The 19,897-nt window shown below is 37.9% G+C and overlaps 1 protein-coding gene across 2 annotated transcripts in view; it reads left to right on the plus strand.

Annotated features, from left to right (window-relative positions):
• PAH (phenylalanine hydroxylase) overlaps positions 1-19,897 on the plus strand; it is a 141,670-nt gene that overhangs the window by 49,924 nt on the left and 71,849 nt on the right. Inside the window, exons 4-5 of one of the 2 annotated variants that reach the window (XM_053716975.1) lie at positions 7,549-7,617; positions 9,437-9,525. In XM_053716975.1, the coding sequence (XP_053572950.1) occupies positions 7,549-7,617; positions 9,437-9,525 (158 nt within the window). The remainder of the gene's footprint in view (positions 1-7,548; positions 7,618-9,436; positions 9,526-19,897) is intronic. The other variant, XM_053716976.1, reaches the window with a different exon arrangement.

A 19,897-nucleotide genomic window follows, 5' to 3' on the forward strand; every position in this document is an offset into this window, starting at 1 on the left:
TTTTCGTTACTTTTGTAATTTCAAAGGTCTAAACCCTTCCTCCTCTGCTTCCAAATAAGAAGAATCCATGTCATCTTGAAGACCCAGTCAGTCCTGTAGCAAGGTGAAACAATCTTAGAAACCTCAGCTGAGTCTGAATCAGCATGATGGGTTGGCCCTTGGTCTGGAGTCGGATCACGTGGGGGGCAGACTTTCCCTGTTTTTCTGGGGGTGGTTATGAGATGTCCCAAATCCTTGGGCTGTGTGCATTGTTTCTCAGGGTTACAAGATAGAATTCAATTTTCTCCCTCCCAGGGGCAGGTTTCACCTCTCAAGGTTATCTGCAGATCAGGTAAAAAGAGAGGCATTCTTTATCTGTTTTCAGGACCTTTTCTCTCTGGGAGTGATTGTTCCAGTTCCAGTAAAGGAACGGGGTCTAGGATTCTATTCAAATCTGTTTGTAGTTCCCAAGAAAGAGGGAACTTTCATTCCATTTTAGACCTATAGTGTCTCAACAGGTTTCTCAGGGTGCCGTCCTTTAATATGGAGACCATTCGATCCATTCTTCCTTTGGTTCAGGAAGGTCAGTTCATGACGACCATCAATCTAAAGGACGCTTAACTTCATGTTCCTATTTACAGGGATCCTCACAAGTTTCTGAGATTCGCTTTTCTAGACAACCATTTTCATTTTGTGGCTCTTCAGTTTGGCCTTGCCACAGCTCCCAGAATTTTCTTAAAAATTCTGGGGGCTCTCTTGGCAGTGATCAGGTCTCGGGGAATTGCAGTGGCACCTTACTTAGATGACATTCTGGTTCCATTTTTCTGATGAAGGTCAGGAAATCCAAAATTCTCTCTGCTTGCCTCTCACTTCAGTCTACTGTTTGGCCATCTGTAGCCCAATGTATGGGAGTAATTGGCTTGATAGTCGCTCCCATGGACATCATTCCCTTTGCTCGATTCCATTTGAGAGTTCTGCAATTGTGCATGCTCAAGCAATGGAACAGAAATCATTTGGATCTGTCCCAGAGGATAGATCTAGACGTTTTAACAAGAGACCTTCTTCCGTGTTGGTTTTCTCAGGAACATCTGTCTCAGGACACATGCTTCTGGAGACCTTCTTGGGTGATCATGACCATGGATGCCAGCCTGTTAGGTTGGGGAGCAGTCTGGGATTTGTTTAAGGCGCAGGGATTATGGACTTGGGAGGAGTCTGCTCTCCCCATAAACATCTTGGAGTTGAGAGTGATTTACAATTCTCTGATCACATGGCCCCAGTTGGCTTTAGCCCGATTTATCAGATTTCAGTCAGACAATATCACCTCTGTGGCTTACATCAACCACCAGGGAGGAACTCGGAAAGTCCTTAGCCATGAGGGAGGTGGCTCGTATTATTTAGTGGGCGGAAGTTCACGATTGTTGTCTATCTGCAGGTCACATTCCAGGAGTGGACAATTGGGAAGCGGATTTTCTGAGCAAACAGACTTTTCATCCCGGGGAGTGGGCTCTCCATCCGGAGGTGTTTTCCAGGTTAACCCTCAAGTGGGGGGTGCCGGAATTGGATCTGATGGCGTCTCGGCTGAACGCCAAGCTTCAAAGTTATGGTTCAAGGTCAAGAGATCCGCAGGCAGCTCTGATAGATGCTCTAGCGGTGCCTTTGAGGTGCGGTTTGGTTTATCTGTTTCCGCCGTTTGCTCTCCTTCCACGAGTCATTGCTCATATCAAACAGGAGAGAGCGTCTGTAATCCTAATAGCTCCTGCATAGCCTCACAGGATCTGGTATGCAGACCTAGTGAACATGTCATCTTGGCCTCCTTGGAGGCTGCCTCTGAGGAAGGATCTTCTAACACAGAGTCTTTTCTTCCATCCAAATCTAGTTTCTCTGAAACTGACTGCTTGGAGATTAAACACTTAATTTTGTCTAAGCGTGGTTTTTCTGAATCGGTGATTGAGACCATGATTTAAGCTCATAAGCCTGTTACTCAGAATATTTACCATAAGGTATGGCGTAAATACCTTTATGTGGATGGTGTGGAGAAGGGGTTGTCAGCCAGTACTCTGAAAGGTCAGATTTCTGCTTTATCTATTCTGTTGCATAAGCATTTGGCGGTTGTGCCAGATGTTCAATCTTTTTGTCAGTCCTTGGTCAGAATCAAGCCTGTGTTTAAGTCGATTACTCCTCCTTGGAGTCTTAACCTTGTTCTTAAGGTTTTGCAGCAGGCTCCGTTTGAGCCAATGCATTCCATAGATATTAAATTGTTATCTTGGAAGGTTTTGTTTCTTGTTGCCATTTCTTATGCAAGGAGAGTTTCAGAGCTCTCGGCTTTGCAGTATGATTCCCCTTACCTTATCTTTCATGCGGATAAGGTGGTCCTATGTACTAGGTTGGGTTTTCTTCCTAAAGTGGTTTCGGTTTGGAATATTAATTAGGAAATTGTTGTTCCTTCTCTCTCCCCAATCCTTCTTCTCATAAGGAGCATCTGTTGCACAATGTGGATGTTGTGCGTGCTTTAAAATTCTATTCACAGGCGACTAAAGTTTTTTGCCACTCTTCTGCCCTTTTTTGTTTGTTTCTCTGGAAAGCATAGGGGTCAAAAGGCTACTGCTACTTCTCTTTCCTTTTGGTTGAGAAGTATGATTTGTTTTGCTTATGAGACTGCTGGACAGCAGCCTCCTAAGAGAATTACAGCTCATTCCACTAGAGCTGTCTCGTCTTCTTGGGCTTTCAAGAATGAAGCTTCCGTGGAACAGATTTGCCAAGCTGCAACTTGGTCCTCTCTGCACACTTTATCAAAATGTTATAAAAATGATACTTTTGCCTCGACTGAGGCTTTTTTGGGAGGAAGGTTCTTCAAGCGGTGGTGCCTTCTGTTTAGGTCCACCTGTCTTTTCCCTCCCTAGTCATCTGTGTACTCTAGCTTGGGTATTGGTTCCCATTAGTAATTGATGACGTTGTGGACTCACCATATCTTAGGAAAGAAAACATAATTTAAGCTTACCTGATAAATTTCTTTCTTTCCGGATATGGTGAGTCCACGACCGCACCCTTATATTTAAGTCAGTTAATTTTTAGTAAACCTCAGGAACCTCTACACCTTTGTATTATTCCTTTTTCCATTTCCCTTTGGTTGAATGACTGGGGATTATGGGAAGGGGAATGGCATTTAACAGCTTTGCTGTGGTGCTTTTTGCCAGGAGAGATATTCCCACTAGTAATTGATGAGGTTGTGGACTCACCATATTCAGATATAAATACATTTATCAGGTAAGCATAAATTATGTTATATATGTGTATATATGTGTGTGTGTGTATATATAATATATATATATATATATATATATATAAATGTATATATATATATATATATATACATATATATATATATATATATATATATATATATATACACACACACATATATACACATATATAACATAATTTATGCTTACCTGATAAATGTATTTATTTCCGGATATGGTGAGTCCACAACCTCATCAATTACTAGTGGGAATATCTCTCTTGGCAAAGAGCACCACAGCAAAGCTGTTAATATATATATATATATATATATATATATATATATATATATATATATATAAGATATTAGCAACAGGAGAGCACTCTCACTTACAAAAAACACATGCCAGGGTGCAAGCAAAAAAATGAATAATATTAATGAACAGATGGCTGCACTCACTGGTCCTTTTCAAACATATTTATTTCTGTGACGTTTCGGGGACCGTATCCCCTTCCTCAGACAGAGGACACATACAAAATGCATCCCTTTATACCCACTAATACAAACAAATAAAGACCCCACCCCCCACAAAGTGGAAAAAACCGCCAAAGGTTGTCATAGCAACCACCCAAACACAGTGAACACAATACATCAACAGTGATATATACAGAACATAAAAATAACCATCACATCAGTAATAACAACAGCAGAAAATCATATATAACTGACAAAATGATATAGCATTCCTATTATATGTTTATAGTATCAAACCTATAATCTTAATATGTTGCGGACATATATATATATACACACACAAATTGACATATATACTGTACCATACCATAAACATATTTAGACATATATGTATACAACATAGTCCTCTCCATTCAAAAATTCCTTGTCATGTGCCCTATACCTTTTAACCCTTATTAAAAAATATTTGAATCATTTGAACAGAAACTGTATAAATGGGTGTAACTTTATTTTAATGTATTTATGTTTGCTTGTTGCACTTTTTTTTTACCCCTGCCCTTTAAACAAGGTCTTCAGTTGCGCTACAAGTGGGCATATATTACAAGTTAAAATTAAACACTGTTGTGCTTTAGCGCCTATTGGTAATCTAGCATAGTTTTCTATAGCCTGTACTACAGAACTAAAATTTTCAAAACATGTCATTATATATGTTGGTTTAATTAGGAAAAAGCAGATATTTAAAAGAGAGAGAGAGATAATTCAGTCATTTGTACACAATTTAATACATTTCAGCAGGTATAGTGGATAATTTGGAACATTAAAGGGTGAAGATGTTGCTCTACAACGTGTAAATAACCAATATGACTGTTTCGCATTGCATCCTGATTCCAATTCTACTTTTCTATCCATTGAACAGATATTTTCCAACATATATTTTTATGGCAAAACCTTTAAATACAAACCTTTTTGTACATCATAGAATTCCGTCTTTTTTATTACGATTTCAACCGCCGATGATTCAATGATATAACTTATTATTATATAATGGTGTTTGCTTAGATGTTCCTGTGTTGATAGCAGGCAATTTTTATAGAGATAATTCTAAAAAACGGTCTTCATTTCAGTGTGTATATTTCTAAATGATGTCCCCCAGATGCTTCATTTAAGGAAACCCTGAGGCTTGAAAATGTTTCTGAAATTTGTTAATGGTGACTAACCAGGCTATAAATTAATTAGAGAAACATGACCTCTATGGTAGCAATCACTATACAATATTTGTACATACTGTAAACGCTTTTGTCATGCTACTTCACATTCAAATAACTAATTAGCTAGCGTTTAAATATTTGACCTCTGTTCTTAACTCTGTGACTACTTGGGTGTTCAGGGAAAATACAAAAAATGCTTCTTTTATACTCAAAAATCAAATCAATATTTATTGGTAAAGAGACAACCGGTTGCCTTCAGTTGTCACTAAGGGTCAGTGTTAAACCAGCTAGCCTTAATGGTATATTTTTACCCAGAAAGACAGTCTGTCTATCACTCTGTATTTGCCAGGAATATCCATGACAGGGAAACAATGTTTTTTAAAAGTAATCAATTACTGAGTAACATAGTTCATTTAGATTTAAAGATAGCATTGGTCAATAAAGGAAATTGAGTTGTATATGTCTGAAACCACACAAACAAAAGAAGTCTGTTACACAGACAATTGTGAATGGTTTCATTATATGAGTATTTAAATAAAGATTGCTTTATATTATGCAAATAAAAAAAACACATTGATGGAATATGAAAATATTCACAATTTCATCTTTAGCATAATGTAAAATAATTCTGCTGATACCGTTTATATGTAATTAGAATATTCACAAGTATTAAATTTTCATGTAGTTTTAAATATTAATCAAACTGAATAAGGAGATAAGTGATAGGAAATAGGTAAATAGGTCTTAAATTTAACAGGATCATTAGAACTCCACTATATACATTGGATATGATATATATAACTTCATTTATATATATTAATTTTAAAGGGAAACTAAATACTATATGCATTTTATGCCCCTCCCTCTAATTATGGATTTTTAAGCCCCTCCCTCTAATCATGGGTACTGCCATTATAGAACATAGGCTACACACTGGGGTGTATAAAAATTTAGATTTCAACATGGCGGAACCCATGACTAAGGGCTAGATTTATCAAAGCCATTCTCCTTTAATCCTGTCCAAAATAGTGCATACGACCTGATCATCATATTCATCACAGCACTCTGCGCCTATAATTGCGCAAATCTGAAAGAAACTTCTTCGCATCTCTGCTTGCATTCGCCTAGGCGCACAGGCGCGCTCCCGAGTGCAACAATATACATTAGTAATAGGGGTAATTTAACAGCCTGACCTACAAATACGCCCAGTTTCTTATTTATCATTGCTTTGCACCGATAGGGAACTGCAATTTCGGCTTAAATCTCGTGTTGTATATTTCGCCATACAGACTGAGGCGAACACCATTATAACACATGCTTTTACTTGTGATGCAGTACTTTCTTCTTTTAACTAATTTTTCAAAGGCTCAGCGCCAAGAAGATACTGTTATTGTCAGAAATTTGCGCTTCCACTGGCGCATATGGGTACCAACAGTTTTATATATATATCGATATATATTGATGTATTTATTTTTGCAATCTTAAATTATCAACATATGGCGAAAACAGCACAGAAACATTATATAATATAAATATAAGCTAAATATTAACTTAAAAAACGTTTTTTTAATAACCAAAACATGGCAGGCGTAAATATTTATAGGGATGTACTGTGATAAATAGGGAGTAAATGCTGTTTGCGACACAGTTACTTCTATTTTTTGATAAATTCAGATCAGATGCACATGTGCACTTCTCCGGAGGCGAGCTTGGGCGCACATACAGAGTTTGCCTAGCCTTTGATGAATCTAGCCCTAAAGGGATGCGGGGAATAACCTCAATACTATGCTTATAAAATGTAATTCGTTTTTTAATGTTCCTTTAATTATAGATTCATTTGATTCATATGTTAATTAAAATACTTTGTCATTTTTTAGAGAAATTATTTTATTTTTTTCTTCACATTAATCAGATAAGCAAACCTGCACGCCTGACAGGATTCCCATACCATTTAGACAATCATGGGCCATGTGGTGGATTTAGGGAAATGCATATGCAATAAAATAAAAACATTAATGTATAGGGATATGTATATACACACCCCAAAAATCACTAGGATTGAAATGGTCTGTCTGGTTTTGCTTAATTCTATTATTCCAGAGAATCACAGTAAAGAGGACATTTTGGATATAATATAATATCTTTATTTATACCATGAATGCAAAAGCAGAAAAGCAGACTACAGCTCCTTAAATACAGTGCAGAGACACTATACAAGGAGCTGTAGTACTGTCTGATCTTTATCCACACACACAAATACTTCTACATTAACATTACTTCTAAATTTCTAGTGTGATCTTCAATTGGTCTTTGGAAAATGAACTAATACTAATGTATGCTTTTTTGTTTCTTTTTTAGTTGACTTTGATTGGTAACCATGCTAAATTGTAAAGATTGCTGTTATATAGCATATGTGGCTTCCTGCAGTAAATGTAACTATATATATATACTGTATATATACTGTATATATATATTTGACACGCTGTTATCTTGCTCTTTGTTACATGTATTAATTACGGTGTGATAATGACACCAATGCTTTTGTGCTTACTTTTTACTCTTTTGTTCTCTACCTTTCTTCCTGTCTGTAAACTCTTTCTACCTCTGCATTTACTACTCTCCTGCATTTCATTCTACATATATCTTTAGGTTCCAGCTCTGCGTTTTTGCTTCATGCATCCCCAGCATCCATGCTACATCCGAACAATGTGATCCCAAGTGAGTGAGCCTATGGTCGATGTTTTCACCATAGCAGGGGATGTATCACACTGTGGTATATTGTCATTTACTTACACTCTTTGCAGGTTGCTGAGCTTGCCACTAACACTTTAAACAATGCATGTTTATATTGAAGATTTTGCTCTTTGGTCTTATTCTGAATTCTGTGAGGTTTACTTTACAATTTTACTTAATAAATATTATTTGCAGTATATCAACAACATTAAAATGTTATAGATAGCACTGACTTGCTTAAAGGGACAGTACACTGTAAAATTGTTTTTATATGAATGTATTTTCAATGACTTGTTATACCAGCTGCAGAGTATAAAAATTATGAGAATTTGCATTTTCAGGCTTATTTGTGTATATGAAGTAGCTGGTTTTGTGCTTTTAAACCACAGCCTATTACAATGGGTTGAGCTTCAGGTAATATGAGATCTCATTATGTTATCACTTTTTGTACACACACTTGCTTATCTTATATTTGTCTAGAAAACTAAAGCTCAATACTTAGAGAGAACAATAAAAACATTATAATTTTATTACTTAACTATCATGCCCTCCACTGAGAGTGTAATCTCTTCTGCTGGCTGTGTTTACTATTCAATAGAATATACTCTAGTATAGAAACTTTCAGTATAGGTTGGGATACCACAGGCTAAATCAGCTATTTCAAATGCCAAAATAAGGGTAAAGGAGCTACTTGTAAATAATTTAAAACACTCCAGCAGGTAAAATTAATCATTGGGAACAATTTAAAGGGGAGAATTTTTTTTGGGTGAACTGTCCCTTTAAGTTTTGGCTAATAGCGCTGTCTGGCATCTCAGGGGTTAACATTATACATAACTCTATTCCTAACACCATATCTAACTCTATCCCATCCTATAAACTTAGCTATACTCACTATAGCTGCTGCCAGTCATGGCACACATTGTAAATGTACCATATTGACACATACTGGGCTAGATTACACGTGACGCACTAACTGTTGTGTGCAAGCAATATCGTTGTGCACAACAGAAAGAGTGATTGTATTACAAGTTAAAAGTAAGCTCGAGCGGAAGTGCTAAATAGTGCAACACATCTAATCTAGCCCACTGTTTTGTGACACCATTAGAGCATGCAAATAATGTAAGCCGGAAAACTGTCTTAATAATTTCTTATTTTTACACTGGTTTACATTCCAGTTTTCAACAAAAAAAAAAAAATATTTCTACATTTGAAGCCTAAGGAATGTTTGATGTTATTACTAAAATTTAACAAGTGGATTGTAAGCTAGCTTTAAATTTCTCCTATATTTGTGCACAATTTTTTGTGCAATGCCACATTGTTTTATAAATGTTTTTATTTGGTATTGAAAGATAAAGTAATAGTGTAACTCCCAATGTTCACAGGGTTGACAATCATGATGCTGTGATAAATAGAAAAGGACTTATTGGTATTATATATATTCCAAAATCTAGATTTTTTTTTTTTTACGTGGTAATTGTAAAACTTTCAGAAGTAGTATTTTGAAAATCAAATTCCAGTTTGCTTTTAATATAATTTGAAAAAGATTAATTTGACCTTATGACTACAAAGATAAGTGTCTAGAATAATACATTATCGTCCAATACCAAATATGTTTTTATAATGTGAGTGTGTATATATAATGCATATGTATGTGTGAGTGTGTTTGCGTGTATGTATGTATGTTTATATATATTGTCATCAAGAAAAGATGATGAAAAATGATTTGCTACTGTCATCTTATCAACATGTTACATACATTATGTTTTCTGATTTATTTATTGGTTGATTTAATTATATTTTGCAGTCCCATGGTTTCCAAGGACCATTCAGGATTTGGATAAGTTTGCCAATCAGATATTAAGCTATGGAGCTGAGCTAGATTCTGATCATCCTGTAAGTAACATCACATCTACCCTGTATACTATACATGGGAATCATGCGCCCAAATCTCCCTAAGGACAGAAAGCTTTAGTTGCCAAGGAAATGGAAAAATAACTACATTTTCTTGCTTAAATTTACCCAAGTGCACAAATATAGTTTACTGCAACTTTTTCAAATAATAATCTTTCAATCCTGTTTGCTATCGTTCATTGATGCATTTTAGAAGTCATTTGGGATTGAAACAGGTGTAGAATGAAAAATTTAAGCTTCTTGGACCTCTGGAAGGAAAATTATTTTTAATATCCGTAATCTGCTCCTCCTATTGTATGTTCCAGCCTCCACTGTGTCTAAGAATAGAGAGTGATTGAAAATGCCAGTTGGTTTCTAGTACAACAAAGCAACAGGCTATCCCTAAAACGTCATGGGCTTGATGTATAGATGCGTGTGAGTTTGTCAAGGGGGCTTGTTGTAAAGGTGAAATCATGCTCAATATTCATTGAGCATCAGTTCACTTATATTTTCTACAGATTTGTCAGTGGCTGTTCCTGCCAGCAACATCCATAGTTGCATAAATACCATTGCAAATGCATAAAAATGACAACTTATTGCTAAACAAAACAATTACAACCTCAACAAGCTTGAAACACGGTAAATGCTTGTAAGAGTAAAAAAATGTACATTTCTTTTTTTGTCAAAAAACTTAGTCTCACTGAATAGAACAGACAGTCTCTTGGGGACATTGCAGGCACAGACCTTTGCATTCCAGGGGCGTGGTCAGGATTTTTCACCTAAACTAATGACAAGCATGCAGAATTCATAATGACTCTATTACATGGTACCTCTCACTATCATGGTCCTGTCTCACTATCTCAAAACTGATGAGATTGTCTTGATTTTTTTTCTTTCCTTTTTTTTCAATTTTTTTTTTGTGTATATCTTAGAGTGGACTGTAATTGTTTTCCATGGTTTAAATCTATCCCCCACTTTCCTTATTTGTAGTTACCGATCTGATCTTGATTTTAATTGAATGTAATAAAACTGCTTCCAGATATAAACCTAAAAAAAATATGTTTGACAACGTTGTTTCACAACAAAATATTGTAAAACATATTTTGGAAAATACACAGAAGCTTTGCTTGTGATCTCATTCATCTGCCATCTGCGAGCACATATTAATTGTAAATTTAAATATACACAAATCATTTATTGCACAGATCTGATGAGTTGCTCAGGTGTTTTTTTTATACACAATATTGATTGCTTTGAAAAACAAAGTACTAAGTAATAATGTGTAAAGATAGAAGGATAAATTCAGATCTCAAAAATGTGCTATTAGTTTCATTTAGATGCTGTAATTATAGATAATTGGCCACTCGTACTGTGGGCTAATCCAATATGCATTAGGCATTGTATGGCATGATTCATAGTTCTTTTAGAGGGATATTTCAAAAGGAATTTAAAAGGGGTACAAAAATAAACAAATGTTGCTATTCAGTCCCATGGAGTTTATTCGCTATCATATATAGATAATTCTATTTTGCTGAATATGATGTCTAATAACTTGTGTTTCCATGTAAAACCTTTATTCTCAAGCTAAGACTTTAATTTAAAGCTTCTTTTATTTGACATTTTTTAGTGCTGTATGGCAGGGTACTTAGTGCAAAAAAAGGTTAGATTACAAGTGTGGTGCAATTGAAAGTGCAGGGTGCATTGTCTTTTTTGACCTTGCACAAAGAATAACCCACAATTTAGTATTTTTTAAGACCAATATTATTAATAGTATAGCACATAAATACACAAATAACTCTATGGGGCCCATTTATCAAGTTTCGTATGGAGCTTGAGGGCCCGTGTTTCTGGCGAGCCTGCAGGCTCACCAGAAACACCAGTTATGAAGCAGCGGTCTAAAGACCGCTGCTCCATAACCTATCCGCCTGCTCTGAGCAGGTGGACAGACATCGCCGATTGGCCGCAAATCTGCAGAGGTTGGGGTTGCACCAGCAGTTTACAAGAGCTGCTGGTGCAATGCTGAATACGGAGAGCGTATTGCTCTCCGCATTTAGCGAGGTCTGTCAGACCCGATCCACACTGTCGGATCAGGTCTGACAGACCTTTGTTAAATAGGGGCCTATGTGCGCTCAATCATCTTAGTGCTTGATTGATATCCAACAGGAATTTTCCTGTAGCCACATAGACATATGCTATGTGAGGGATTAATTTTAGACTTGTAATATCAGAGCAAATATAAAAGCACTATTAAATGAGCGATGCTAACTAAGAATGTAAACAAGAGAGCTTACATTTTTGCACTTTACTTGTAATCTATGCCTTTATTAAGAAATACATAAAACCCCCCAGATCAAATTAACGTTTATACCCATTTCAGTAGCTAGATCAATCAGTATCTATGCTCATAATATTGATTAATGCTATTTTATTCATGATCAAGCAACCTTGAAATATAACCACTTTTAAATATTATGGAGTCTAGTAACTAGTCCATTATATAGCAGCTCAGTGTTTTTTTCCCACCAGATAATGATCTAAAAGCAATATAATAAAACACATGAAAACTATAACTGGGGGCTCACTAACAAGATACATAAAGGATTATGACTCCTTGATATGTTTTAAAACATTTTTTTTTCTATTAATACTGTATCAGTCGAGTAAACTTCCAAACACATCATAAATGAATGCTTAGTAGACATGTGCACTTCTGAAAGATTTTGTTCAGATTTTTCTGCCAATTCGGATTGTCAGAATTTCGGATAAGAATTTAGTCCAAAATGAAATTAGTTCAATTGCATCAACGCCAATGGAAACCCCACAAAACAGTCCTTTTACCAACAAAATTACACTGCTAGGAAATACCAACAATTGAAAGATTCATTGCTAACTGGGTCACGAGAATATACAGGAACTAGAACAATTTTTACAAAGAGAATTCAAACAATAAATTTAAATAAATAGCATTTGATAATTACAGTAACATCAATTATTTATTGAAACTAAATTTTCCAACTAATCTATTGCCCCCCCTTTCTAATCTTTCACTTCCCATCACTAAAATTGTTCTGTACATTCTTTTTTTTCTTCAACACTCTGTCTTTTTCAAATCCCTCATGCTAAAGGACCCAAATTCCTCATTTTCTCACACACCTACTCCATAACAAGTTTGCAGTTAGTTGGAGACACAATTTAGAGAAGGGCACCAGCAGGCAGCAGAGTTACTGAACTAGGTAGGCCTCTGATTACAGTACATAAAAAATACACCTCCAAGGGAAGAGAACAAACATGTGTCTGTCTAGCGTCCTTTAGACATAGCAGTTTGCTGCAGATTTAGCATTGACAGATGATCCCCACCTAAAAGCAGGAAGGACAGGAGCAAGAGAGGCAGCAGCAGGCAGCATAGCTGCTGAACTAGGTAGGCCTCCAGTACACTAATCCCAAAAATACACAAACAGAAACCCTTGGACACAGTGGCCAGCAGTTTGCTTCGATTTTTTACTGATGATGACTACCACAGAGTAGGAAGGGCAGGAGCAGGAGAGCCAGCAGCAGAGTTACTGAACTAGGTTTGTCTCCAGTACACAAACACTAAAAATACACCTCCAAAGGAGGAGGACCAACACGTGCCTAGAGTCTTTTGTACACAGCAGTTAATAGTCCACTATGATTTTTTACTTTAACTGATGATGACCAACACAGAGCAGGGAGGGCAGGTGCAGGAGATGCAGCAGAGTTACTGAACTAGTTAGGCATCCCAGTACATAAACCTAAAAAATACAACTTTAAGGGAGGAGAAGGACAACACATGCCTAGAGTCTCTTGGACACAGTGGCCATCAGTTCCCTGAGGATTTTGCATTGAGGGATGATGACTGCTACAGAGCATGAAGGGTAGGAGTAGGAGTTGCAGTAGCAGCAGCAGGCAGTTCACTATGATTTTTTACTTTGACTGATGATGACCAACACAGAGCAGGAAGGGCAGGTGCAGGAGAGGCAGCAGAGTTACTGAACTAGGTAGGCCTCACAGTACATAAATCTCATAAATACACTTCCAATGAAAGAGGAGGAATAACATTTGTCTAGAGCCCATTGGATACAATGGACAGCAGTTCCCTAAAGATTTGGCATTGATGGATGATGACCACTATGGAGCAGGAAGGGCAGGAGCTGGAGTGGAAAACTTTTTAAAAATCAATTGGTGTCAATGCTTATAGCATAACCTAGCTTTGGAATGTTAAATTTGTGAAATCCCATTTTCTCCAAGAGCTATAGTGACATTTGCGAGTGCGGAGGGTTCAGTATATTGAAAACACTTGCTCACTTTACATGGTTTTTGTGGAACAAGAAAGGAGCTCCTGAGTCACCATCATAGATATTCGCAATAATGGTTGCTCCGTCAGTGACAACAAATCCCATTTCCACATTGGTGCCTGCTCACTCTCCTGCTAACTGTGCCACCATCCTCCTAAGGACGTGCAATATATTGTCAGTAGTATGGTGCTCATCCAATGCCTCTGCATGGAGGAAAAATGATTAGTAGCCCTGCTGATCTACCGACCCACTCCTGCCCTTCCCGGAGCTGCCTGACACTGCACCACCCCTAGCAATAGCACTACCCTCATCCTCATCACACATCCTGGGCTGCCACTAGTCTGCTGTCAGGTAGAGGAAGGCTTGATAGACCCTAAGAGCACTCCATAAGTCAGTAGTAAAGTGCACCAACTGTCCAGCAGCCTTTGGCAACTCCTCCTTCAACACTGCAACGAAGGAACGGTAGAGTGAGCGGATTAACTTCTTTGCCACACAGTTTGCACTTAGCAAGGCAGCCATCTTTGATGCTAACAAAGTGGTCCCACATCTTTGAGTGACGTGAAGCAGTTGCTGCCTCTTCTTACCTCTTCTTGCCCTTCTACCACTGCTTTGGTCTCCTTGCCGATGGTTTGAGATGTGGCACTGCTAATTCTCTTTGCCCTCCCTGAAACACTTTTTTCTCTCCTAGTGGTGGAACTGCCAGTAATTCTAGTATTGACAGAGATTGCACTACTAGTGGAACTGGATACATGTAGTGGAAGAGGATTTTCTAGGAACTGACTGCTGACCTTAAAGTGGGGAAGAAGTTGTGCTGCTGGTGCCTGTTATGCACAGACACTGTGGTGAAATCTCTTCCTCCTCCACCATCTCCTCCGGCTTGTAATCAATTTCCTCCTGGTCCAGAGTAAAGGCTATAACAGACATGCTGGAAATCACAGTAATATCCTCATCAAAACGTTTGAACAGTACCTTTCTCGGTTTATTCAACCTGCATTGTATTGCTGGCCTGGCGCTACCCTATTCTTTGTGACCACGTTGCAATAAATATAATTTACAATATCAAGAAGCTGATTCTACTGAATATCCTGCCCTTAAAATGGCACTGTGCAGAACTACAAAGTCTGAAAAGTATCCAAACCTAATAGTTCTACAGGCACAGTAAATACTTTCTTCAAAAATGTGGACAGGAAAAAATCAGCTGATATAACCACAATAAACAGCGAGGACGACAACATGTCTGACACGCCTGATACATCTCATCCCTCACTCTCACCTAGCTCTTCATTACAGCTTAAAGATGGCCCTGTGACTCTAAAGGCAATGGAAACACCATAAACAAAGTTAAATTGTGCATTAAATCTGAGTGTGCAGAACTAAAGGACATAAATGAACTTAGCTTTAGAGTGGAAATGCTAAAAGATGATCGTGAAGAGCTAGTTAAAGAAATGACCGCAATGTCTCACACAATTGATAACCAACAATCACAGATCTTGAAAACAAGATTGACGATATAGAGAATAGGACCCAGAATAGGATACCAGAATCTGTCTCAGGCGAATATATTCCAGAACACCTCCAAAGCCTATTCCAATCCCTGGCTATAGCAAACTCGGTGGTGATCCAAGAAATACAGATGGAGAGAGTTCACCGCTCTTTATGCCCAAAACCTACTGAAAACCAACCACCTATAGACATCATTGTCTGTTTCCAGAGCTTCAGGGATAGGGAAAAAATCCTGCACTTTGCTAGATCTCAACAATCATTCACATACTTAGGTGCAACAATACAGATTTTTCAAGACCTCTCTGCCAAAATGCTAAACAACAGAGAAAGGACTTTGCTAACCTCACATCACACCTCCGTGCCCTCAAGATCCCTTACAGATGGGGCTCCACAGTCTCTCTGCTCATCTTTAAAGACGGACGTCACATTGAATGCAAAGACCCGACTAAAATAGTTGAATTCTGCAAACAGCTCGATATACCCACCCCAGAATCTCCAACTATGGAACCTGCCTCAGATACAGCTCATCCACCATCTCACTAAGTAGTGTGAAAATAAAACTAAAATGAACCTCGCATTGTAAACAATATCTCTGAATCGGAAATTACATTAGCCTCAAAACGAAACTAAAACGACAGAATCGAGCAAATCGGTCAATAATATTATTTCACATGTAACACATTTGTTAACAATGACAGTGTGCCAACAGGTGCATAGTGCCAGATGGAATCAGAGCCATGAAGAATTAGGACACTCAATAAGCATCTATAAACATCATATTAAAAAATGAAAACGGAAGTGACACCAAGGTGCAAACGTCACTTCCTGTGAGATATGCGATTTCCGGTCTAATGGTTGGTCACCGCAATGATGACAAACAGGAAATGTGCAGAGCTTAAACAAGTTTGCCTCCCAAACAATACATTTACATCAATTTAGAAAATTCTTCTCTCTCTATATAAGGCTACAAGAAACAACCAGTTTTCAGGCTTGATAAAGGCCCACTTCTGGGGGCCAAAACGTGTTGACAGTTACTGGTAAGCCTACGTCTAATATCCTATTAAGGTGAGTTAGCGGTTTTGCAATATTTTTTGTACATTTTTCACAGGTACATTTAGAATACCAAAATTCACCACCCAGGAGTCTTAGGAGAATCACATTCCACACCCACAGAGGGACCATACTTTGGATTGCAACTACACATTGGCAACAACTTTCACATCATCCACCATAGTAACTTTTTACACATTTTTTTCTTCTCTTTTCTTTTTTAAGAATGGTTTATTTTGGAAGACACAGTTCAGACTATTTTTTCAAACTTTTAACTTCACCATATTTTTTACTTCACAACATTTTTTCTCTTCTTTTCTTTTGCACACTTATGGATATATCCCCACGATAATAGTACCTACTGATTTTTTTTAGTATTTTTTCACCTGAAACCAAACTAGGCGCACCTTATTGAACAGAGACCACGCTACAAGTCAGATATATCGTACTTTCTACAGATACATTTTATTGTTGTATTTTATTGTTCTTAAATAGATCCATGTTTTTAATGTATATGTATATGTATTTGTGTGTTTAAAAATTCACTATTTTTTGCTATAAAATTAAAATTAGCTAAATATGGCCACCCTAGCCTTATGCTTTAGACGCTCCTTACATTATCTATCTATTTACTCTTATTTCCTAGGTTGGCTAGGCAACCTTCTGTAAAGAGAATATTAAGGGGCCATCTTTCAGCGCTTAGTCTTACACACTTTTTTGACACAGACATAGCAAAAGGCCCAATAATACATGGTGGAGACCTCAACTTCCCAATCTGTCCAATACTTGATACATCCTCCGGGAAATCCTACATCTGATCTTACCAAATAAGATCTAACTATCAGGCATTGCAGACATTAGCCCTATTTGATACTTGGATAATAAGAAATCGAACAATAAAAGATTACACCTTCTCAAATCCGCAGCGCTCCTACACCTGACTTGATTACATTTTTTTATGACCAAAACACACTATCTACCCTAGTTGACTCCAGAATACAGCACACAGCCTGGTCTGACCACAGCATGGGGGTCACCACCCTCCTGTGGTCCTCTAAACCAAATCCTCAACAAAACTGGAGACTAAATTACCATATTTTTACAGACCCACTTATACTTGAGGATATCATGAAAAAGACTGAGGAGTTTGTTTTATTTAATAACCCCACAGACACCTCTGTGGTAAATAATTGGGAAACCTACAAATGCTACATTAGGGGAGAACTCATGAAACACACCCATAAGTTACAGAAAACAAGAGCTACCCAACACACTACCCTTTCACTCAAGTGCCTCGCCACTGAGACATCCCTTAAGCGCAACGCAAAATCCCAGCAACTCTTTGCGGAAATGCAACAGGCTAGAGAAGCACTAAACCATTATCTAATCAAAAGTGCCCACATGAGGTCCCTAACAACTAAGTCTAAATTTTTTATAGAAAGCAATAAAGCTGGTCGACTCATGGCTAGATCCCTTAAAAAACGACAATATAGAACTTTCATATCAAATATCAAAGACCCCCAAGGGACGACCCACTTTAACAGCAAAGATATAGTTAATAAATTTGCATATTATTATACCTCGTTATATAATCTCCCAACAGAGGCCCCCACCACCAAACTTAAGCTTATAGAGGACTACCTTAGACAAACTCCTTTGCCAACTACTACCAATGATGACTGCTCCATGCTAGATGCACCATCAACCCTACAGGAGGTCTGCGAGACTATTAAAGCCCTACCACATGGATAAGTCCCTGGCCCCGATAGGTTCACTCCCAAATTCTATCATCTCATAAAATCACAGATTAGCACTCACCTCCTAGATATGTATCACTCCCTGGATCATGATGGCCAATTATCCCCTTCCCTCCTGGAAGCCACAATCTCGGTGATCCCAAAGCCAGGCAAACCTACAGACCTGGTTACAAACTACTGCCCTATCTCCCTTATAAATTTTGACATCAAACTATACGACAAATTATTAGCCCCCGAATAAAGAAAATTCTTCCTACCCTTATACACACTGATCAAGTTAGTTTTGTCCCGGGTAGGGAGGCCAAAGGTAATACTATTCACGTTCTGCAGACCCTATCAATAGCCTCCTCCAAAAAATCCTCACTTATTCTTTTGTACACCGATGCAGAAAAAGCTTTTGACAGGGTGGACTGGGATTTTCTCTGGTCCATCCTGTCTAAATTCGGATTCACGGATACTTTGATTAATCACATTCAGGCGTCACATTCAGAGAAAATTACCATTAATAATGGCACAAGACAGGGTTGCCCCCTCTCACCCCTACTCTTTACAAATACTGTAGAAGCTCTAGCAGCATGGGTCAGGAACAATCATTTAATCCAAGGAGTAACTTTTGGCCCTATACATCAAAAATGTTTATTATATGCAGACGATATTATATTTACACTAAGCTCCCCAATTACCTCTATACCCCTGCTCCTCAAAGAACTCGCAGACTATAAAAGGCCCTCTAACTTTTTTATAAATATGGATAAATCTGTCCTGATGCCTTCTGTCACCTCAGACGCAGAGCAGCAATACCTATCATCAAATACTCCCTTTCAAATTCGAAACAAACTACACTACCTGGGAACTGACATAACCCCAAATCATGCCCAACTATTCAACCTAAATTACATACCCTTACAAAACAAAACACAAACCAAATTGAATAGCTGGCATAAACAGGGACATCTCTCTTGGATGGGGCGCATAAATGTGATTAAAATGGTCTTACTCCCTACGTTCTTATATGTCTTCCAGGTTCTTCCCCTCACATACCTTGTAAAACAGCAAAAAAGCATTTTAATTATTTATCTGGTCCCACAAAAGACCAAGAGTCTCCAAGCACTTGTTGTATCTCAGTAGAGATGATGGTGGCCTTGGAGTACCGAACCTCCTTGACTATTACAAATCATCTCACCTAGCAAGAATAGTAGCTTAAAAGCACTCTCATACCAACAAGCCATGGGTCCAAATAGAATTCTTCTTAGCAGGAGGTATACACTTAGGAGACACCTGCTGGATCCTGGAAAAACACAGGCCGTTAGAGTTTTCCACCAACCCCTATATTGCGGCAACCCTTAATACATGGGACAAATCGTTGTCCTCTCTCACAACACTATCAGGCATGATATCACCCCTTACACCCCTGTTAGACAACCCTATACTCCTACACCCTGGCACCCTACAGATCCCAAATACTGAGGGCAAACCATCCAACCTGCCAATCTATCTATTACTGAACAATGGTCTATTTCGACCACAAATTGAGATAGCCCAACTAGCTGCCCCCCCTTTCACAAATGGTTTCCATACCTCCAGGCAAGACATGCCATTCTACACAGCCCCCACATAACCAAATTGACTAGACCACGCACAACCTTTGAATTATTGTGTACTACTCCCGCAATGTCTAAATCCCATATATCAATTATTTACAAACTCTTACGAGGTTCCTTTCCCACTAATAGACCAGCTTATATTGTAAAA

This window comes from Bombina bombina, chromosome 6, assembly GCF_027579735.1.
Source record: "Bombina bombina isolate aBomBom1 chromosome 6, aBomBom1.pri, whole genome shotgun sequence".
Taxonomy (NCBI): domain Eukaryota; kingdom Metazoa; phylum Chordata; class Amphibia; order Anura; family Bombinatoridae; genus Bombina; species Bombina bombina.